This window comes from Syzygium oleosum, unplaced genomic scaffold (assembly GCF_021117445.2).
Source record: "Syzygium oleosum isolate NSW1041296 unplaced genomic scaffold, Sole_v2.1 Sole_v2.20, whole genome shotgun sequence".
NCBI lineage: Eukaryota > Viridiplantae > Streptophyta > Magnoliopsida > Myrtales > Myrtaceae > Syzygium > Syzygium oleosum.
In genome coordinates, this window is record NW_026607504.1 from 2,829,370 (window position 1) to 2,846,764 (window position 17,395).

General features: G+C 40.1%; 1 protein-coding gene and 1 long non-coding RNA gene across 4 annotated transcripts; both read right to left on the reverse strand.

Annotated features, from left to right (window-relative positions):
• Nucleotides 1–5,607: 5,607 nt before the first annotated feature.
• On the reverse strand, nt 5,608–6,841 carry LOC130140684 (uncharacterized). The gene is made up of 2 exons (XR_008818663.1): nt 6,727–6,841; nt 5,608–5,998 (listed from the first exon to the last, which is right to left on the reverse strand). It is a non-coding gene; the product is annotated as an uncharacterized LOC130140684 (long non-coding RNA).
• A 1,875-nt stretch (nt 6,842–8,716) lies between these two features.
• Nucleotides 8,717–12,269, reverse strand: LOC115691057 (protein indeterminate-domain 7). Of its 3 annotated transcripts, none has more exons than XM_030617618.2 (4): nt 12,146–12,269; nt 11,203–11,541; nt 10,638–11,037; nt 8,717–10,057 (listed from the first exon to the last, which is right to left on the reverse strand). In XM_030617618.2, the coding sequence occupies exons 2-4, from the start codon at nt 11,450–11,452 to the stop codon at nt 8,944–8,946; spliced, it is 1,764 nt and encodes a 587-aa protein (XP_030473478.1). In that variant the 5' UTR covers nt 11,453–11,541; nt 12,146–12,269; the 3' UTR covers nt 8,717–8,943. The 3 variants fall into 3 exon arrangements, with proteins under 3 accessions (XP_030473478.1, XP_056176437.1, XP_030473475.1); XM_056320462.1 differs by lacking the exon at nt 12,146–12,269 and adding an exon at nt 11,945–12,139 and having other exon boundaries at nt 10,638–11,031; XM_030617615.1 differs by lacking the exon at nt 12,146–12,269 and adding an exon at nt 11,945–12,139.
• Between the last annotated feature and the right edge of the window lie 5,126 nt (nt 12,270–17,395).

The window sequence follows — 17,395 nt, forward strand, 5'->3', positions numbered from 1 at the left end:
GGCCCGACGCCGTCGCCGCCCGGCCTCGACCGAGCTTGCCGCCGCCAGTTGCCAGCGCCGTCGCCGCCGCGCCTGCCGCCCCGACGCCGTCGCCGCCCGGCCTCGCCCAGAGCTCGTAGCCGTCGTCGTCGCCGCCAGCTGCCGCTCGACGCCGTCGCCGCCCGGCCACCGCACGGCCGGCCGCCCGACACCGTCGCCGCCCGGCCGCCGCCCGACGCCGTCGCCGCGCGCAGCTCCACCGTCGTTCGCCTGGCCGTGGCCGAGCGCCATGCCGAGCGCCTGGCCGACTAGCCACCACTTGGACCCGCGCCCGCGCCGAGCCCGCCACTGGCCGACAGGCCAAAATATTATTATTGTTTGGTTTTTCTTAACCTTGAACCAAGTAAGCGACTCCCTAAACCCTACCTAGTATAATGAGTATTAATCGGACTTGTTTAGGGATTGTTTAGTGTCGGATTGGTTGGCTAAGTTAGGGGCCGATTTCAGGATTGCATGTGGCTTTGATCGATGTTCGCCTGGTTAATTTGTCGATTATGTCGCCGATTAAGCGTTCAATGACGATCGTGTGGTTGATTAAGTGTTTTTTCAGAAAATGCATTAAATTTGAAAAATTCTAGAAAAATTCATAAAAATTTCCAGAAAATTAAAAAAAGTCAGATTTTGGGAAAATATTAAATTTGGTGAATTTTTTCTTTAAAAATAAAAAAAACCAAAATTTTAAAATATAACAAAATGGCTAAAAATAACTGTGGCCACCCACTTTGAGGGAAATTTAAATTTTTTTAGTTGTCCAAAAAAATTAAAAAAAATTTCAAAACTTTACAGAATATCTTAGAATACATGTGGCCACCCAATTTTAGTGAAATGTAAATTTTTTTAGTAGCCCAAAAAAATTTAAAAATAAAAAAATTTCAAAACTTGACATAATGGCTTAGAATACCTGTGGCCATCCACTTTTAGTGAAATTTAAATTTTTGTAAGTGCCCAAAAAAATAAAAAAATTTCAAAACTTTACAGAATGGCTTAGAATACCTGTGACCACCCACTTTGAGTGAAATTTAAATTTTTTTAGTTGACCAAAAAAAAATTAAAAAAATCAAAAATTTCAAAACTTCACAGAATGGCTTATAATACCTGTGACCACCCACTTTAAGTGAAATTTAAATTTTTTTAGGTGCCCAAAAAAAATTAAAAAATTCAAAAAATTCAAAACTTCACGGAATGGCTTAGAATACTTATGGCCACTCATTTTTAGTCAAAAAAAAATTTTTTACGTGCCCAAAAAAAATTAAAAAAATTCAAAATTTCAAAACTTTACAGAATGGCTTGTAACACCTGTGGCCACCCAGTTTGAGTAAAATTTAAATTTTTTTAAGTGCAAAAAAATTCAACAAATCAAAACAGAGTTCTATTCTAGAAAATCAATTTCGGGAGCAGAATTAGTCATGTTTTACCAAACAGATTTCTCCTTCAGAAGTCAATTTCTGGCAAGAATGCGAAAAATCAATTTCTGGTAACAATTTGATTTCTGGAGCAGAATGGTTACCATTTGCACCCTTAGTTGTTTAATGCCAATCGTATGGTTAATTAGGTTAATCGTGTGGTTGATTTGCTTAATTGTGGCTAATTGATTAACTATGGCCCGATCGTGTGGGTTGATTGATGATCGTGTGACCGAGAATGAAGATCTTGTGGCTGAAATTGATGTTTCATGGTTGATCTTGTACTTGATGAATTATCGTGTGGTTTGAAAGTGGATTGTGTGGTTAATTATGATTATTGTCGGCTTAGCATGGCATATCGTGCTCATATATTGATGTTTTATATCAAAATGAGTGTGATCCATAGTATATTTGTTCGTAGGAAATTGCACGTCATAAAACGCTCGGCATTGGCTAATTAAGAGGAAACATTTTCTGCTTCTGAAACAAAATGGTAAGCTTCGTCATGTACGTCATTATGTGTCCGTAATACGTGTTCATATTTTTTTACATATTTGTCTAACCTTCCTACTTGTCAGTATAAACGTGGAGGTCACATGCATAGAAGACCAGCCCCTTCCTCGTCCTCGTCCTCGTCCCCGTCCCTTTCCTCTTCCCCTGTCCTTTCATCTAACCCTCAACCACTATATGCTGATGGACAATATGGACACGTTGGCCCTTCCTCCAACACTCAAGAACATGTTAGGGGACTTGGCCACATGCGAACTGAATCTCCTCCAGTTCCATCTCCTTTAGCTCCCTTTCCTTCCGTTCCACCTTATTATTCAGCACAACAATCGAATAATGACGGAAACACAGGTGAAGAAGATAACCGATTCATGATATGCCCATTTGGAGATTCGTAAGTACTTCATTTTTTTTTTAGTATATGTAATATATATGGTTTTAGATATTGATGTCAACTGAATTGTCGATGTTGCACAATATCCGTATGTTTGCAGATTCACGGATGCTCCGTTTGTTGTGAGGAAACTGAATAAAATAGTCAAAAACTATTGGATGGGGCAGTATATTAATTACAGAAGTGCTCCACAAGAAGTGAAAGATTTGTGGTGGAATGAGTTCAAGGTAAGTTTTAGATATTCTATTTTCTCACCAACTAAGTTCGGTGTAGTATATTGATGGTCAAGAATGATGTAAAGGGACCAGAACAACTCTTTAGTTTTCGGTACTAAAGGGACCAGATATTTTTCCCGAGATGAACTTTACAAAATCTATCGCCGAATTGTCTGGTGCATGGTAATGGATATGTGACCATCATAATAACTTTCAGTTTTTTTTTGTATTAATTGCAGCGGAAGTTCAGGTGGGATGAAGAGGAAGATAATGAAGTGAGAAGAATTTTTGTGAAGAAAGTCGGTGATCACATACGAAATGTGATGAATAGAGCGAAGATCAAGCAAGTGAAGCCGGCTTTCATTACAGCTGACAATTGGACGGAAATTAACAGAATTTAGGAAACTGAAAAGAGTCAGCAAATCAGCGAGCAGAATAAAAAGAATCGATCTTCTAGTTCTAGTGAAGGGTCTGCCACATATGCTGGGGGCTCTATCAACATTTGGGAGCATCGCAAACGAATGGTAAGTCTGTTAAATAAGTTATAAGTTAATTTAATTCAATTACTCATGTTTACATTTTATAGGCACATGAATTGGGGACGGAACCGACATTTGCAGCTACATTTGAACGCACATTTCAAAAGAAAGATAAGACATGGACGGGCGATCGAGCAAAAGCTATTAAGGTATGTAAGGTTATACTTTGGACTTTATGGAAACTAGAATGAAAACCGTGAATGCTTTTAATATTTATGGTAGATATATATATGAAGTTATTTTATTTTCATCTATATTGTTAATGTAGAAAAAATATGATGAACTTTTAATGAGCAATGCTAGTGGTGGTGATGGTGTTGCTGCGTCTGAGCCATCAGTTGACAGTATGGCATTATGGGTGGAGGCATCGGGTGGGATGAAAAAAGGAAAAATATTTGGGATGGGATCCTTGTTAAGTATGTACATGCCGAATCATGCTGCAACTTCATCATCCAATGCGGCTGGTCGAAGGAGGACACGACATGACGAGCAATTGATCCAAGAATTGAACCAACTGAAAAATATACTTGTAGAGAAGGACGAAGAAATAAATGATTTGAAACAACAAATGCAAATTGTTATGCGACACCTCAACCTCAATCGCGATGAGGTTCCTCCTGTACCTCCCGCCAATCCAATAGGTGATGGGCACAATGATGAGTGACACAATGATGCTGAGATTGTTGATGATGATGATGATTTTCTCGGTCCTTTCTAGTTAAAATTCTTAAAATCGGGGGTAAGCTTGCTTCACAATCTTTTATGACATAAGTGCAGTTTCACCCAATATGTTCCTGCCCTACAATTACTTTTTGTGCACAACTTTCTTACAACTAGGTTCTTTGCTTGCGAAAAACCGAAAATTTAGAGATCCCAGGATGACATGCTTGTTAAAAAAAATCATGATATTTGAACATTGTAGAAATACATGCCTTAATTGACTTTGAGTCCTCTCTTCCTGGGAATTGGTGTTGGTAATTCACCTCTCTAAGTCATTAAATTGTTTAATGCTGTTTGGACAAGGATCTAATTTTTCCTAGGTGACAGAAATACGGTTTATAAGGGTGAAAAAACTACAGTGGATGTCAAAGTTGACTCATATTCATATGTAAGAACATTGATGTTCGTCCCGAAACGTTTTTTTGTTAACCCTCTTACTTGTTTTTTTATACCTAGTTCCACATCCATGCATAAACGCTTCTTTTATATTCTGGACTGATTGAATATCTTTATTTATGTATCAACATTTCATCAGGTGTCGACAAAAGTGACTGCTTTTGGTGTCCTACCGAGTACCAAAGCTGCCTAATCTTGTGTCTGGTTTGTCGATTTTTCGTTTTTTAACCATTGGTTGTCCCGCCTCCTATGAATGTTTTGAATGTATTATAAGATTGGATATCAAATAGCATCATGTCGGACTTTGCAACTTTGCATATATCATTATTTTTTGCGGACTAGCATCTTTCCTTCAGTTATATTTTTCAATTATATGGCATTGTGTCTGGTTTGTTCGATTTCTGTTTCTGAAGCGAAATCTATGGTTGTCTTGTGTCCTTTGATTGTTTTGAATGTATTACATGATGTTCATTAATGCGTAGCTATTGATATGGACAAGATTTGATGGCCCAAATGGTGTAAAATTTGCGACGAATATTTAGAGACGAATTTTGCGACCATTATAGTTCGTGGCTAATTTGCAACGAATAAATAGCGACGAATCAAGTTCGCGGCTAATTTGCGACGAATACATTTTGCGACGAATTTTGCAACGAATAAAGTTCGTGGCTAATTTTGCGACGAATTTTGTGACAAATTTAGCGACGAATAAAGTTTGTGGCTAATTTGTGACGAATTATTTGCGACGGATAAAGTTCGTGGCTAATTTGCGACGAATTTTGCGACGAATTTTGCGACGAAATTTGCGTCGAAATTTGCGACGAATTTTGCAACTAAATTTGCGACTAAATTTGCTACGAAATTTGCGACGAAATTTCCGACGAATTTTGCGACGAATAAAGTTCGTGGCTAATTTGCAACGAATTATTTGCGACGAATTTTGCGACGGATAGTGTTCGTGGCTAATTTGCGACAAATTATTTGAGACGAATTTTGCGACGAATAAAGTTCGTGGCTAATTTGCGACGAATTTTGCGACGGATAGTGTTCGTGGCTAATTTGCGACGAATTTTTTTCCGTCGCAAAATTTTGCGACGCCCTATTAGCGACGGAATTTTTTCCGTCACAAATTCGATTTGTGATGGATTTTGCCAAATTTTTCGTTGCAAAATTCGTCACTAATCCCTTGTTTTTTTGTAGTGTGCCCTTTCAATATTGATCATGTTTTTTCTCTATCTCAAATCAAATAATGAGAGGGTTTGGCTCAAACCTATTTATATCTTTATTCATACCCTTATAGGCAATTTCTTTCGTCAAGATAGATATTGGATGATCACCATGCGGATAATAAAACGTCAACAAAATTAATTAATGGAGGCGATAATAAACTGAACGTGGGATCACATTATCGATCGGTATGATAACACTATCTTCTATACAATCAAATCAGTATTTTAATGAAAGAAGAAACATGAAAGCATTTGTTCGTTGTCATCCAAATGTGACACGAATTCCAATTCCCTGAGAGCTTGAGATACAAACATGGAAATGATTTCCCTTTAGAAGCAGAAACAACCAAAAAAAGCGTCTGTCTTCCAGCCCCACATTGCACATACAGCAAATAGAATCGACTCGCATATGCCGTTTGATCAAATCTGTCTTTGGTAGCAAGCCAATCACGCATTGCTAACCAAGAGAAAAACCCATGCTTTGGTATACTAGGGCTGCACCAAATCAATCTCCACCAAAGTTCACATCCTCAGGTCTCCATGCATCCAACTAACTCTATCAGCACCAGAGGGATTAGGCTAAATGACACCATGAAGGCCAGCTCGGATCCCCACTACAGCACCAGAGCTATCGTGTGGCCAGTGTCAAACGGCGTACATGCGGAGACAGGATTCTTATCAAGATGTCATGTTCGTGTTTTTTCGCTTCCTGTATAACAATATGTCGAAAACACACAGGGGGGGTGGAAATCTCAAGAAAAAGAGAGGCCACTGATATTCCTGCCCTCATGCAAAGATCGCAGCAACTTTCCCGACCGAGAAAGTCCCATCATCACCCGTCCTTTTCTCTCTGTCTGCCCCCACTCTCATCTTGAAATTATCAGTGCCTTTGGACAATAATAATACACGACAGTACTTGCTAATCATGCTCGAGAAAAGGGAATGGAAAACACCCATTTGGAAATTAAGTGGTTCAATGATTGAGGATCACCATGTATACACACAAATGCCGATTCGAATTCCCGTTCGACCTCGACGAGGTATCGATGAGATGGGAGATGGGAATGCGCGACCTAATACTTTTACGGAATCAATTCGTTTAATGATGTAGTAAGTTTTATACTGGTTCTATTTGGGTCACAGAAAAGAAACGAAAGGTGGGGTGACTTTGGTTTGACTTGACATTGACTTGAAAGGAACAAAAGGGATCGATGAGATCACAGTGAAATCATGGAAATGGACAGTGAAGGCGAGGAAAAAGATGGGAAAGAGAAGAGCGTTTACCAGTTTGGAAAACAGTGAAAATGGCGATGACCAATCTCTGCTGCTGCGCTTCTTCCTCGGGATTGAATCCCACTGTCTTTTTTGCACCCACGTCAGGTGTCAAACAGCATCTCATCTCTCTCATCTTTCCTTGTCATACTTTTTATTAAACAAAATTTTGTTATCTTCTTTTATTCGAAAGAAATTAAAATAAATAAATAAATAAATTATCAACAGCATCTTTATCTTTTGCGGCTTGCACATTTTGTAAATTTGCATCTTTTCCCCTCTCAGAGAATCCAATGCTATTCTCCCCCCTCTCGACCGAATATACCCAACTCTTTCCATTATTTTATGGTGATAAGGTCGAATAATTTCGTATATTCAAAGCCTAGATCCATACAGATTAATCAATTGTTTTAAGGGGATATGCATGCTTACCCATTACGTATATTCCCCATTGTACTACTTTATATATATATATATATATATATATATATATATACAAGTGGCAATGGACTATTCACTGCATGACTATTCACTGCATGCACCTAGACAAAGTTACACGAGCATGCTAGTGAGTTAGTGCCTATATAAATTTGAATGCCTGGCACAAATCATGCTGAGTAAACTAAGATTAATATTCAGAAGTAATTCATCATGTCATGTGACAAAACGATAATTGATTTCTAGACATGTCTTACTGTTATGTAAATATCTATTAATTTACGGTCCGTTACATCTCTTAGTGTAACGATTTTGTAAAACCATCTTGGCATAATACTAACATTACTGCTCAGCTCGGAGTACTAATGCACTCTCTCTATGGGCACTCCACCCGATAAATTTTTGACACGCTTAGTCCATGACATATAAGGAGACGCGCTATAACAAAGGTGTCATATAGCGAGACACGCACGAATATGCTAGCGCGTGATCGACCGGTCGCTGAATCTATCAAATTAAGCTCGAAGCGCCAAAGAAAGGCCACCAATCAGAAGCTACTCAGCTCGACAACTATTGGACATTCAAATTTCATGCGTAATCAACATTATTTGATCTCACTATAGTTTTGAAATCATCACATAATTCTCATATCACTGGATCGTCCCATCATAGAAAAAGGACGTTTGTTTTTTTTTTAATAAGTGCAATCGAAAGCTGGCCATGGTTTAGTGCGGTCCGCCCACTTTAGCATGGACCACCCAAAGAACATCAATGGAGATAAGATTGAAAATCGAGGGTCGTGAGTAGTTTGCATCAAATTTGATTTTGCCTATAAATGGAAACCTCCATCTTTCACTTGGACAAAGGCCAGTGAAAAACTAATTGTTTTTGGAGTAATTATCGACGTTGCAACGAGTTGGTTCCCTTTTTAGCCTAATCATTCCCCCCCAGAATTTGAAAAGTTCGTGATGATGGTTTTTGCAATGATGGCATTGATAAAGGCCACGCCCTTTCAGCGACAAATTAAGTAATCAAAATTAGAAATGAGTAACATTAGGGTTTATTAAACGAAGTGATAAATTTTTATTAGATGTTAAAGTATGACAGACTAACTTTAATATCCATCTACAATCTGCTACATAACTTAGTATATCTGTTCGGTAGACGAGTTTTTTTTAAAGAAACAATCAAGAAGTGAAGCACATATGTTGGGACAAAAATCACTATCTAGAGTGAAAAGTCAACAGCCAATCTCCGTTCGGGTCCCAAGAAAAGGAAGCAATCAATCTTCGTCGTTTGAAGCCTTGCACATAAAAAACGACCGGACCCCAAATTTTATCTGTGATCATGTGCCATGCATAAAATTTGGTAGAAGCATAAGAACTTTATGACACAAAGAGTAGCATTAAAAAAAACAAAGAGGAAAGCACCAAACTGCCAAACCCCTGCATAAGTCATTATCTTGTAGCATCGCTTTCTGTTAACACAAAGAACCTAGGTTTTCCCGTCCATGCTGTGTTATTATATAACAAGATTGTAAAAATAAGAATTACAAACAACCATAGACTAAAAATAAATGACTTGTCATATAATATTACGACCATTTATAAGAGAAGTATATATATTAAGGATCTTGAGTTTTTGGTCCTTCCCTTTGGGAAGAAGATTTGGTAGCAAAATACTGAAGATGATGATGGTGATGAACCTCAAAATTCAACATATACTATGAAAGAACATAAAAAAGGAAAAGGAAACTGATGTTTTTAGAAAATCTTCCTCTTTGTATAGAGCCTAAGCTTGCCATGGTTTTTGAGGCACTTGAGTTTGAGAAGAAGTGGTGCTCATGCAGTTTCCAAGACCGGCGATACTCAAAATGTCACTGTGAGAGAGTGGCCTCAGACCCAAGAAATCTCTCGTCAACTCTTCGTTGTTCCCGCGGCCGCCGACATCTTGCCGCCGCACAAGGAGGCCGCCTTGGGTGGCGGCTTTCAAAGCCTCGTGCTGGTTATTAATACTGTCACCATTGATGTCGTCATTATCTTTCTTGGAAGAGCTGCTGAGAATCCCACCAAAAGCATCCTCAAAGGAGGAAGCTCCCTTAAAGCCACCACTACCAGGAGTCATCAGCATGTCTTGTATGGCTCTGTTGCTCCCAAATGGAGCCACCAAGCCCGGCACATGGTGGTGATGGTGAAACCCAGCACTTGCCATCTCTTCATGTGAGGACAAACTCAGCCTAAAGCCACCACTCCCACTGCCGTTGTTATTGATATTATTGTTTCTACCTGGATGCTGTTGATCAGGAGGAGTAGAGGATGTAGGGTACAAGTGAGCTGGTTCTTGTTGCTGCTGCTTCTGCTGGTGAGCCCCACTGAGTGGGGATGAGAAGCTAGCGTTGCTCTTGCTCATGCTTGCACCCATCTGGGCTGCTTTTTGGAGGAGCGCAGTTGCAGACATGTTTGGGGAAGGTGAGGGTGCTGCTGGGGGGTAGGTGGGGCCAAGGCTAGGGTTGTTGGGGCTAGGGTTTGGGTTCTGCTGAGTTGAGCGGTGGGGTTCATAGCTTTGGGTGAATTCTTGGTCTAGCCTTGTGGAGAAGATTGATGACGACGAGGGGGAGAGGTCAATGGGTGGTGGTGGAGGTGGTGGACAAGCCAGCCATGGTGGAATCTGGTCTTGCCTCAGCCCAAAACTACTAATTTGTTGTTGGTGGTGGTGGTGGTGGTGGTGGTGGTGTTGTGGCTCTTCTTTCTTGAGAGTGAATGGGATGTTTTGGGTGTTGATGAACTGGGGTGGCAAGTTCATGTTTTGTGAAGCTGAGGAGAGGAGGAGTGGGTTGGGCATGGCTCTTGCACTCTCCTCTGCCAATGCATCACAGAATGCTCTGTGGGTTATGAAGCTGTCCCTCCTGCGGAAAAAAAAACACCCAAAACAAATTTGAACAAGCAAAGAAACAATTTTTACAAGAAAAACAAAAGCGGAAATATCCAAAAAGTGCTCGTGGTGAGGAGGAGGACGACAATGAAGAAGTATCGTATTCATTTGACTTTCTCTCTCTCTCTCTCTCTCTCTCTCTCTCTCTCTCTCTTCCTCCTTTGGCTTTCTGTATAAACCATTCTCTTTTTTCCTTCACACTTTCCCACTTCTATTCTAGGAGCTAACAAACAGACAGTCCAGAGTCCACCCACAAGCTGGTGCATTAAAAATTTCCCCACACAGATCACCAATCCCCTCTCTCTGTCTGTGTTAGTTCGAAGGAATGTACAAAATCTGCTCAATTTAATGCATCAGACACAAAAATGAAATGGATTTCAGCAGATAGAATTTTGGGGCTATTCAATTCCTTTCCTTTCTAAATCACCACAAGTGAAGGATGCACATAGCATTGACCACTGTGCATTAATGGAAGTCCCCAAAGGAAAAACATTTAAAAAATTTCTCTTTCGCAAAAAAGATAACGAGTTTGGTTTTGGGTTTGATATATTTACCTTGAGAAAAGAGTTCCACAGTCACATCTGTACTCTCTAGTGCCACAGATCTTGGAGTGAGCCTTCCAATCTGATTGAACCGCATACCTCTTTGAGCATTTCTCACACTTCCACTTCTTCTCACCGTGTTTTCTACAAAAGTGCTTCTTGATCCCAGTCAAGTCCCCAAGAGCCCTTGATGGGTCATGGTGGACACAGCTCGGCTCAGGGCACACATACACCTTCTTCCTTATGACCTCCTTGTTTGCTCTCTGCTTAAGCTTCCATGGGAGGTTGTGCCCTCTTCTGTGGAGCTGTAGGTTCTGATCTCTCTGAAACCCTTTGTTGCAGATCTCACAGACAAACCTGTTTGTGGCCATCAGAGTCTTGGGAGATAGAGCCATCACTTCTGCATCTGGGTCTGATTCAAACACCAAAGTAAATAGCATCAGTACAAGCGTACGGCACCAAGAAACATAAGTTTAGTAAATTCACACACTCCTGCCCGAAGAAAAAAAAAACTGAAGAAGAGCAATAATTGGGAAAATATCACAAAAAGAATTGAGAATTTTGATTCAAGTTTTACCTGGGTTGCCTGGCAGGTTTCTCTTTTTCTTCAGAGGAGGCTGGGGAGTGATCTGAGTCGTTGGAGGTTGTGGTGGAGCAAAGTTATATTGTTGATGAGGATAATTATTGATAGGACCAGATAATTCAGTGGGTCTGTTGCCTGAAGAAGCACTGGTGGCATCGCCAGAAGCAGCTGAAGTCAAATTGGACATGTTGTCTTCAACACCTGATTGCTGTTGCTGTTGCTGAAATATCAAGCCCTTCATCATCTTGTTCTCTCAGGCATGCAGTGATTCTTGAAACCCTGAGGTTTCACAACTCTTGGCCATGGATGGTGATGATGATTATGGTGTTGCTTCTTTTTCCATAACGAAAGGAGAAACAAAAAATGAGGTATATATGAGATTGTGAAAAAAAAAACAGATTAAATCCAGGTCTTTTCCAGTCTCTACATGCATTAAATGCTAGCTTGTACTAAATAACGAAGATGGAGTCAGCGAAAGGGAAGAAAACAAATAATAAGGACACAACATTCTTTTTTCGATTTAAGTGCAAGCAAGGCTGGCTATGGTATTATCACTTGATTTTCAGACGATAATACATACACAGACACACATCTGTGATGGGCTTTTCTTTCACTCTTTGTTTGGCATCAACCTAAGAGACAATTCTTTGTTTTTCAGCACAAAAATAAGAAGAAAAAAAGGAGTAGCTGGAGAGAGAGAGAGAGAACTGGAACTGAACAAGAACAAAAGAGCTACCTCAAGTTCATTAGGTGCTTTTTCTCTCTTCCATGTCTCAATAAACACATGCTCTTGCTAATACCAAGAAAATCCAACCATAGCCATACACAGATGTGAACAAAAGAGTATACTATAAGACCCAAAGACCCAAGTTTGTTCTTGAGCTCAGAGAGAGAGAGAGAGAGAGAGAGAGAGAGATGTGGATGAGAGAGAGGATACCTCTCAATGAAAATGCCACAGAACCCAAAGAAACCATACGGCTTGAAGAACTGACGTTGCACTTTCTGTCTTTTCCTTTTTTCTCTTTCTCTCCACCCTCCCGAGAGAGAGAGAGAGATAAAATCTTTTACTTTGTTTAATATTATTGCACATACTTTGCCTTTCTTCTTTTTCAATAGGTGTTAAAAAAATATTTCTGCCGAGAACTTTTTTGTGCATCCATCTAGGGCACCATTTCTTCACTCATAAAGTAAGTATCAAAAAGGCCGCCCCATCTGATGAAGGAGACCCTAAACTCCATGCAATTATGCCCAGATTGTAAGATCGATTTGTATAATTGGTTTCTAAAGCGATGCGTAGAAATTCATCAAAAATCGAAATTGATTGATTTATTAGATGTTCACTTATAATCCATCACATTATTTATTTCATCATTTCGTTTTAATAAGAGAGAAATGAGGGTGTGGTTTCCTATATAATTTAAATCATGGGTTTAGTGAGCTTTTCACAGCTTTATGCGTTTGCAGTGATATGATTCCCATATCAATTGAGCTGAGCTAGCATCACTTGGGTTTGAAATTATAGCCATGTCGTCCCTTTTTATTATCTCACGTCGTTTCCTTCGTCTTCTTTCATTTCACCATCACTTCCCTTTTCTATTAGAACACGGCTGAAATTTCTGACAGCATTATTGCATGGCTTGTCATGAATAGTGATCAATGAGAATCAAGGCCTTAACTACCTAGCTAAACGATATCTTCCCGTATTTAATGATGCTGTCGCCTTAGTCACACATTTCATGATTTGCACTGGCCCATCAAGGCACATGTTTGTGAAACACCTGTTGATTCATTGAAAAAGTACCAGCTGAAAGTTTAGTGATTTTCAGGCTCCTGTTATGAATTTATTCAAATGGGACAGAAAAAACATCAAAACTTTGCGTCTCCCAAGAGGGCTAAAATGCTCTTGAGCAAACCAAAAAATAGAAAGATACAAGAATAAGATGCTGATACAATCCATTATACGCTTGCTTCAATTCATTGTCAAGATATTGCATCCCAGAAAGACACTGACCTTGACCTCGTCATGATATCCCTGGGTTCAAAAGTACACAGTGGTCTTCACACGCAGTGCTAGTACAGTTTCATTGACTTTTAGGGTTTTTAAATATGGTTGCTGATTGACTCGTCAGCTGCGAATGATCACCCATTTTCTCTTATCTTCGCGACTTTGAAGATGAAATTGGTGATTAAAGCGGATAGTTAGCGGAAGCTTTAAAACCAGATACATGAGAAAAATTTCCCATGAATTTTTATTTCTAGAAACTAAAGAATTTAATGCTTCAAGGGTCATCAACACGACATGAGATTAGGGTTTTGGGACCCCTTTTGGTTAATCATATCCTAGCACTAATTAACAATTTGGTACACGCAAACACTTGTCACCAGTGAGAGATTTTATATGCTGCATGAAAATAAAGAATCGTAATCAGTTGGTGTGGAGATGCATTGTCTCTCTGTTCGTTCATGTTTCCGATGAGCTTGTGTTCCCTCACAAGATTAGGAGGGATAGAATAGTGATTAATAAAGAATTAGTACAATTTTTGTCATCTTCTTGTTTTATTCATCGATGATTTATTACTTTATGAAATGGGATCTGGGTAGACCCGAGTTTCCATATGCTCTCCCACCAGCTCATCCTTGGCATTAAAAAATTTGGAAGATGGGTTTTGAAAGAAAGGGTAAACAAAAACAAACATTAATTAATCGAAAACCAAGGAAATTAATCTAAAAAAAGGGGATTAAAAATAATGATGATTAATTAAGGGTCGGAAAGCAACCCATGATTGTACAGTGCTTAGAATCCTTTATACACAAGGCACTAAAGATTGTTTTTGGTACTTAAAGACAAAGTGGGTGAAAGTTGTTTGTAAATTATGTGGTGCTGCGGACAATCATGCGTGCGGAGCAATCGCACCAATGACCCTCTTTGTGCTCGCTAGTGATCTTATAAACAAGAGATGATATTGAATCTACTGAGATTATTTGCAAATTTTATTATGTTGAATGACTTGTTTCGAGAATATACGGCTCACTTGATCTAACGCTTGATTAGGAAATTGATCTTGCTATAACTAGCCTCGCTTTATAAGTAACTCCCGAGTAAGTTCAAAAATTGAAGAACGATGCGTGACGTGATTAAGTCGCACGATACAGGTCCAATTCTCCCATGCTCTCGAATTCAAAGAATTCCATGCAAGTTGATTATACAACCGTGTTGTGTTCTCTAATAGTTTGGACTGTTTAGAGGACAGTCGATCTTACCATTATTGTCGGTGCAAACGTATAAATGCACTTAGAATTAGGTTTGCCACAAAAACCATCCTACTCACATGTTGCAAAGGAGGGAAATGTTTGGTACTAAGGGTGCGCATGAATACCATTCTGTGCCCCGGAGCTATTTCTGAACAGAAATGATTTTTTTTTATTCTGTGCCCGGAAACAATTTCTGAGTATTTGAAGACGTTTGATAAACTGTCCAAAATTTCTATTCCTAGAGTAGAAAAGAACATAAATGCGTTTGGTAACTACATAAAATTTCTGTTCCCAAATAATATTTTAATATTATTTTGAATTGTTTAATTTTTTTTTTCTTTTTATTCATTTTCTTCTTTGGCCATGGCCGGTCGCCGGCCACAGCCCAGGGCCGGCGAGGGCGTCATGGCCCTCGTCGGCCGCCGGCGGAGGCGAGGGTCGCCCTCGCCGGCGAGGGTCGCCCTCGCCGGCGAGGGCGAGGCGGCCTCGCCCGAGAGCGGCGAGGCTCGGCCTCGCCCGGATCTGGCGACGGCGAGGCTCGGCCTCGCCGGATGCAGGCGAGGCCAAGCCTCGCCGTCTCGGCGAGCCGACCTCGCCGTAGCGACCGACGGCAAGGCTCGGCCTCGCTCGATGCGGGCGAGGCCGCCTCGCCCGAGCGGCGAGGTCCGGCCCTCGCCCTCGCCGGCGAGGGCGACCCTCGCCTCCGCCGGCGGCCGGCGAGGGCCGTGACGCCCTCGCCGGCCCTGGGGCTGTGGCCGGTCACCGCGGCCGGCCCGGCCAGGGAAGAACAACACAAAAATAAGAAAAGAAAAAAAAGAAAAAAAACTGATTCTCAAAATTGTGCCAAAAAACAAGGAGCAACTTTTTTTTACTTCTTGTTTCTCTTCCAAAACTGTTTCTTGGCACAAATTTTTGAAAAAATGTGCCCAGGAACAAAAATTTTACCAAACGCATTTCTGTTCCCAAACTATTTCTGGGAACAAAAGAACAGAAATTTTCATTATTTGGCACGTTACCAAACGGGCCCTAAATCTCCGTGGACGTCCTCATGATTCCAAAAGAAAGTAGCTTGGACTTATGCTGCATAGGTATTGAAGCTACCCACGTGTGAGATTCCCCAGTAGGTTTTTTAACTTTTTTTTATATCTACCTAAACTAATATACCTCAGCAATTTAGGGTTTTTCGATCGATTGAAACGTGGGATGACACATGCATTTGATGTTTTCCTGTTTTGAGGAATTACACATTTTCATAGGTGAGCCGCGAGCTGATGTCCATAGACCCTTAGTTGGTGAATCATTGTCAATGTTCATTACATTACCTTACGGAGAATCGCCAATCTCATAAGCAATTTGTGCGATCATTAGAGGAATGAGACGTGGCAAATCCAGTGCCGTTTAGCTCAACCCTTATCTATATCAATTCTTCCTCCATTAATTATGTGAAACCTATTAATCATATCTTGATATATGTAAATAGTAAATATCCAGACAATCGTACCTAGGTTTGACATCCACATTATGCTAAAGAAAATAAACTGTAGATGGAAACGAAAACAGGCACCTAGGCCTGTGGACCACTTTCTTAAAAGTGTTATTGCCTCACTATGGTGAGAGAAGAAAATAAAACAAGACACCCTGGGATACAACAAGGCCACTAGAAAACTTTCTCAATGAAGCTGTATGAAAAGAAAATATATAGCTTAAAATAAGAATTATATCATTTATATCGATCAAGAGTCGTGTTCTTTCGGTACATGACATTTAAGATTAATTGATGTGACCATTGACAAGTCACGCTTTTTCCTATTATATGATGCTTGGAATGCCATCAAGATGATTATTCGCAAATCAAATGACTTTTCACCATCGGCGAGTCATACTCTTTGTGTACACAAAAAAATTGTCATTGATGATCGACCAACTTTTCTTGATTGATATCCTCACTTTAACAACCCGAATAACTTTTCTTGATCGCATATTGCTTATGGTAATCTCTTCCCAGTACTTAGCACCCTTAGTTAGGAGCTCAATCTGGTGCATCTAAGCTACAAAAATTGGTGAGCATTAGGGAAACTAGTATCCACGTTATGTAAATTCATTATATATAGATATTAGGGTTTCATGGACTGAAGAAGGCACGCGATGACCATTCTTTTGAATTTATTGATTTTTTATGGACAATATGCAGAAGTTGGTCATGCGCGTGACTGGGTAGGCCTGGTGTCTTCGATCAACCATGCAAAGATGTAGGCAGTCCAAAGAACTGATAACCCCACTCTCACCACTTTTCCTTATAGCCTCTGCTCGTTCTTGGGACATAGCTCAGTCCTCATCTACATGTTATGCCTATAATGTCGCGTGATAGCACGTTCATTTTCATACACTATACACAACTCAGCATGTATATACAAACCCCCATATATATCCCTCTCAAACTCAATGGAACGGGACAAATAACTGGAGAAACGCTTCTATAGCATAGTTCCTCTTATTTTCGAGAAACTTCGTATTTTTCCTGGCATTCCTCTCGAAAAGTTATGCAGAATCAAGACAAATTTCGCCAAAAAAAGCTGTCCAAAAGATGAGATACACACTTAGGAAGATTTGTCCTTTCAAACTCAATGCAACGGGACAAATAATTGGAGAAATGCTCTAATAGCATGGTTCCTCTTATTTTCGCGAAATTTTATGTTTTCCATGACATTCTTCTTGAATATATATACGACACCAACTCGGAAAATAACAACAATCGATTCGCTTCACTGTTTTTACCCTTTCTTCTCGTTCTGGTCAAAAGGGTATTTCGGATCAGCTCACATGAATAGGTATATTCGCTTATGTTTTGACGACTAAGTGCAGTTTTGAAAGATACGTGAGCGTGACAAAAAGGGGCTAAAGCCTACGTAAGATCACGCTGTACATACACCAATCT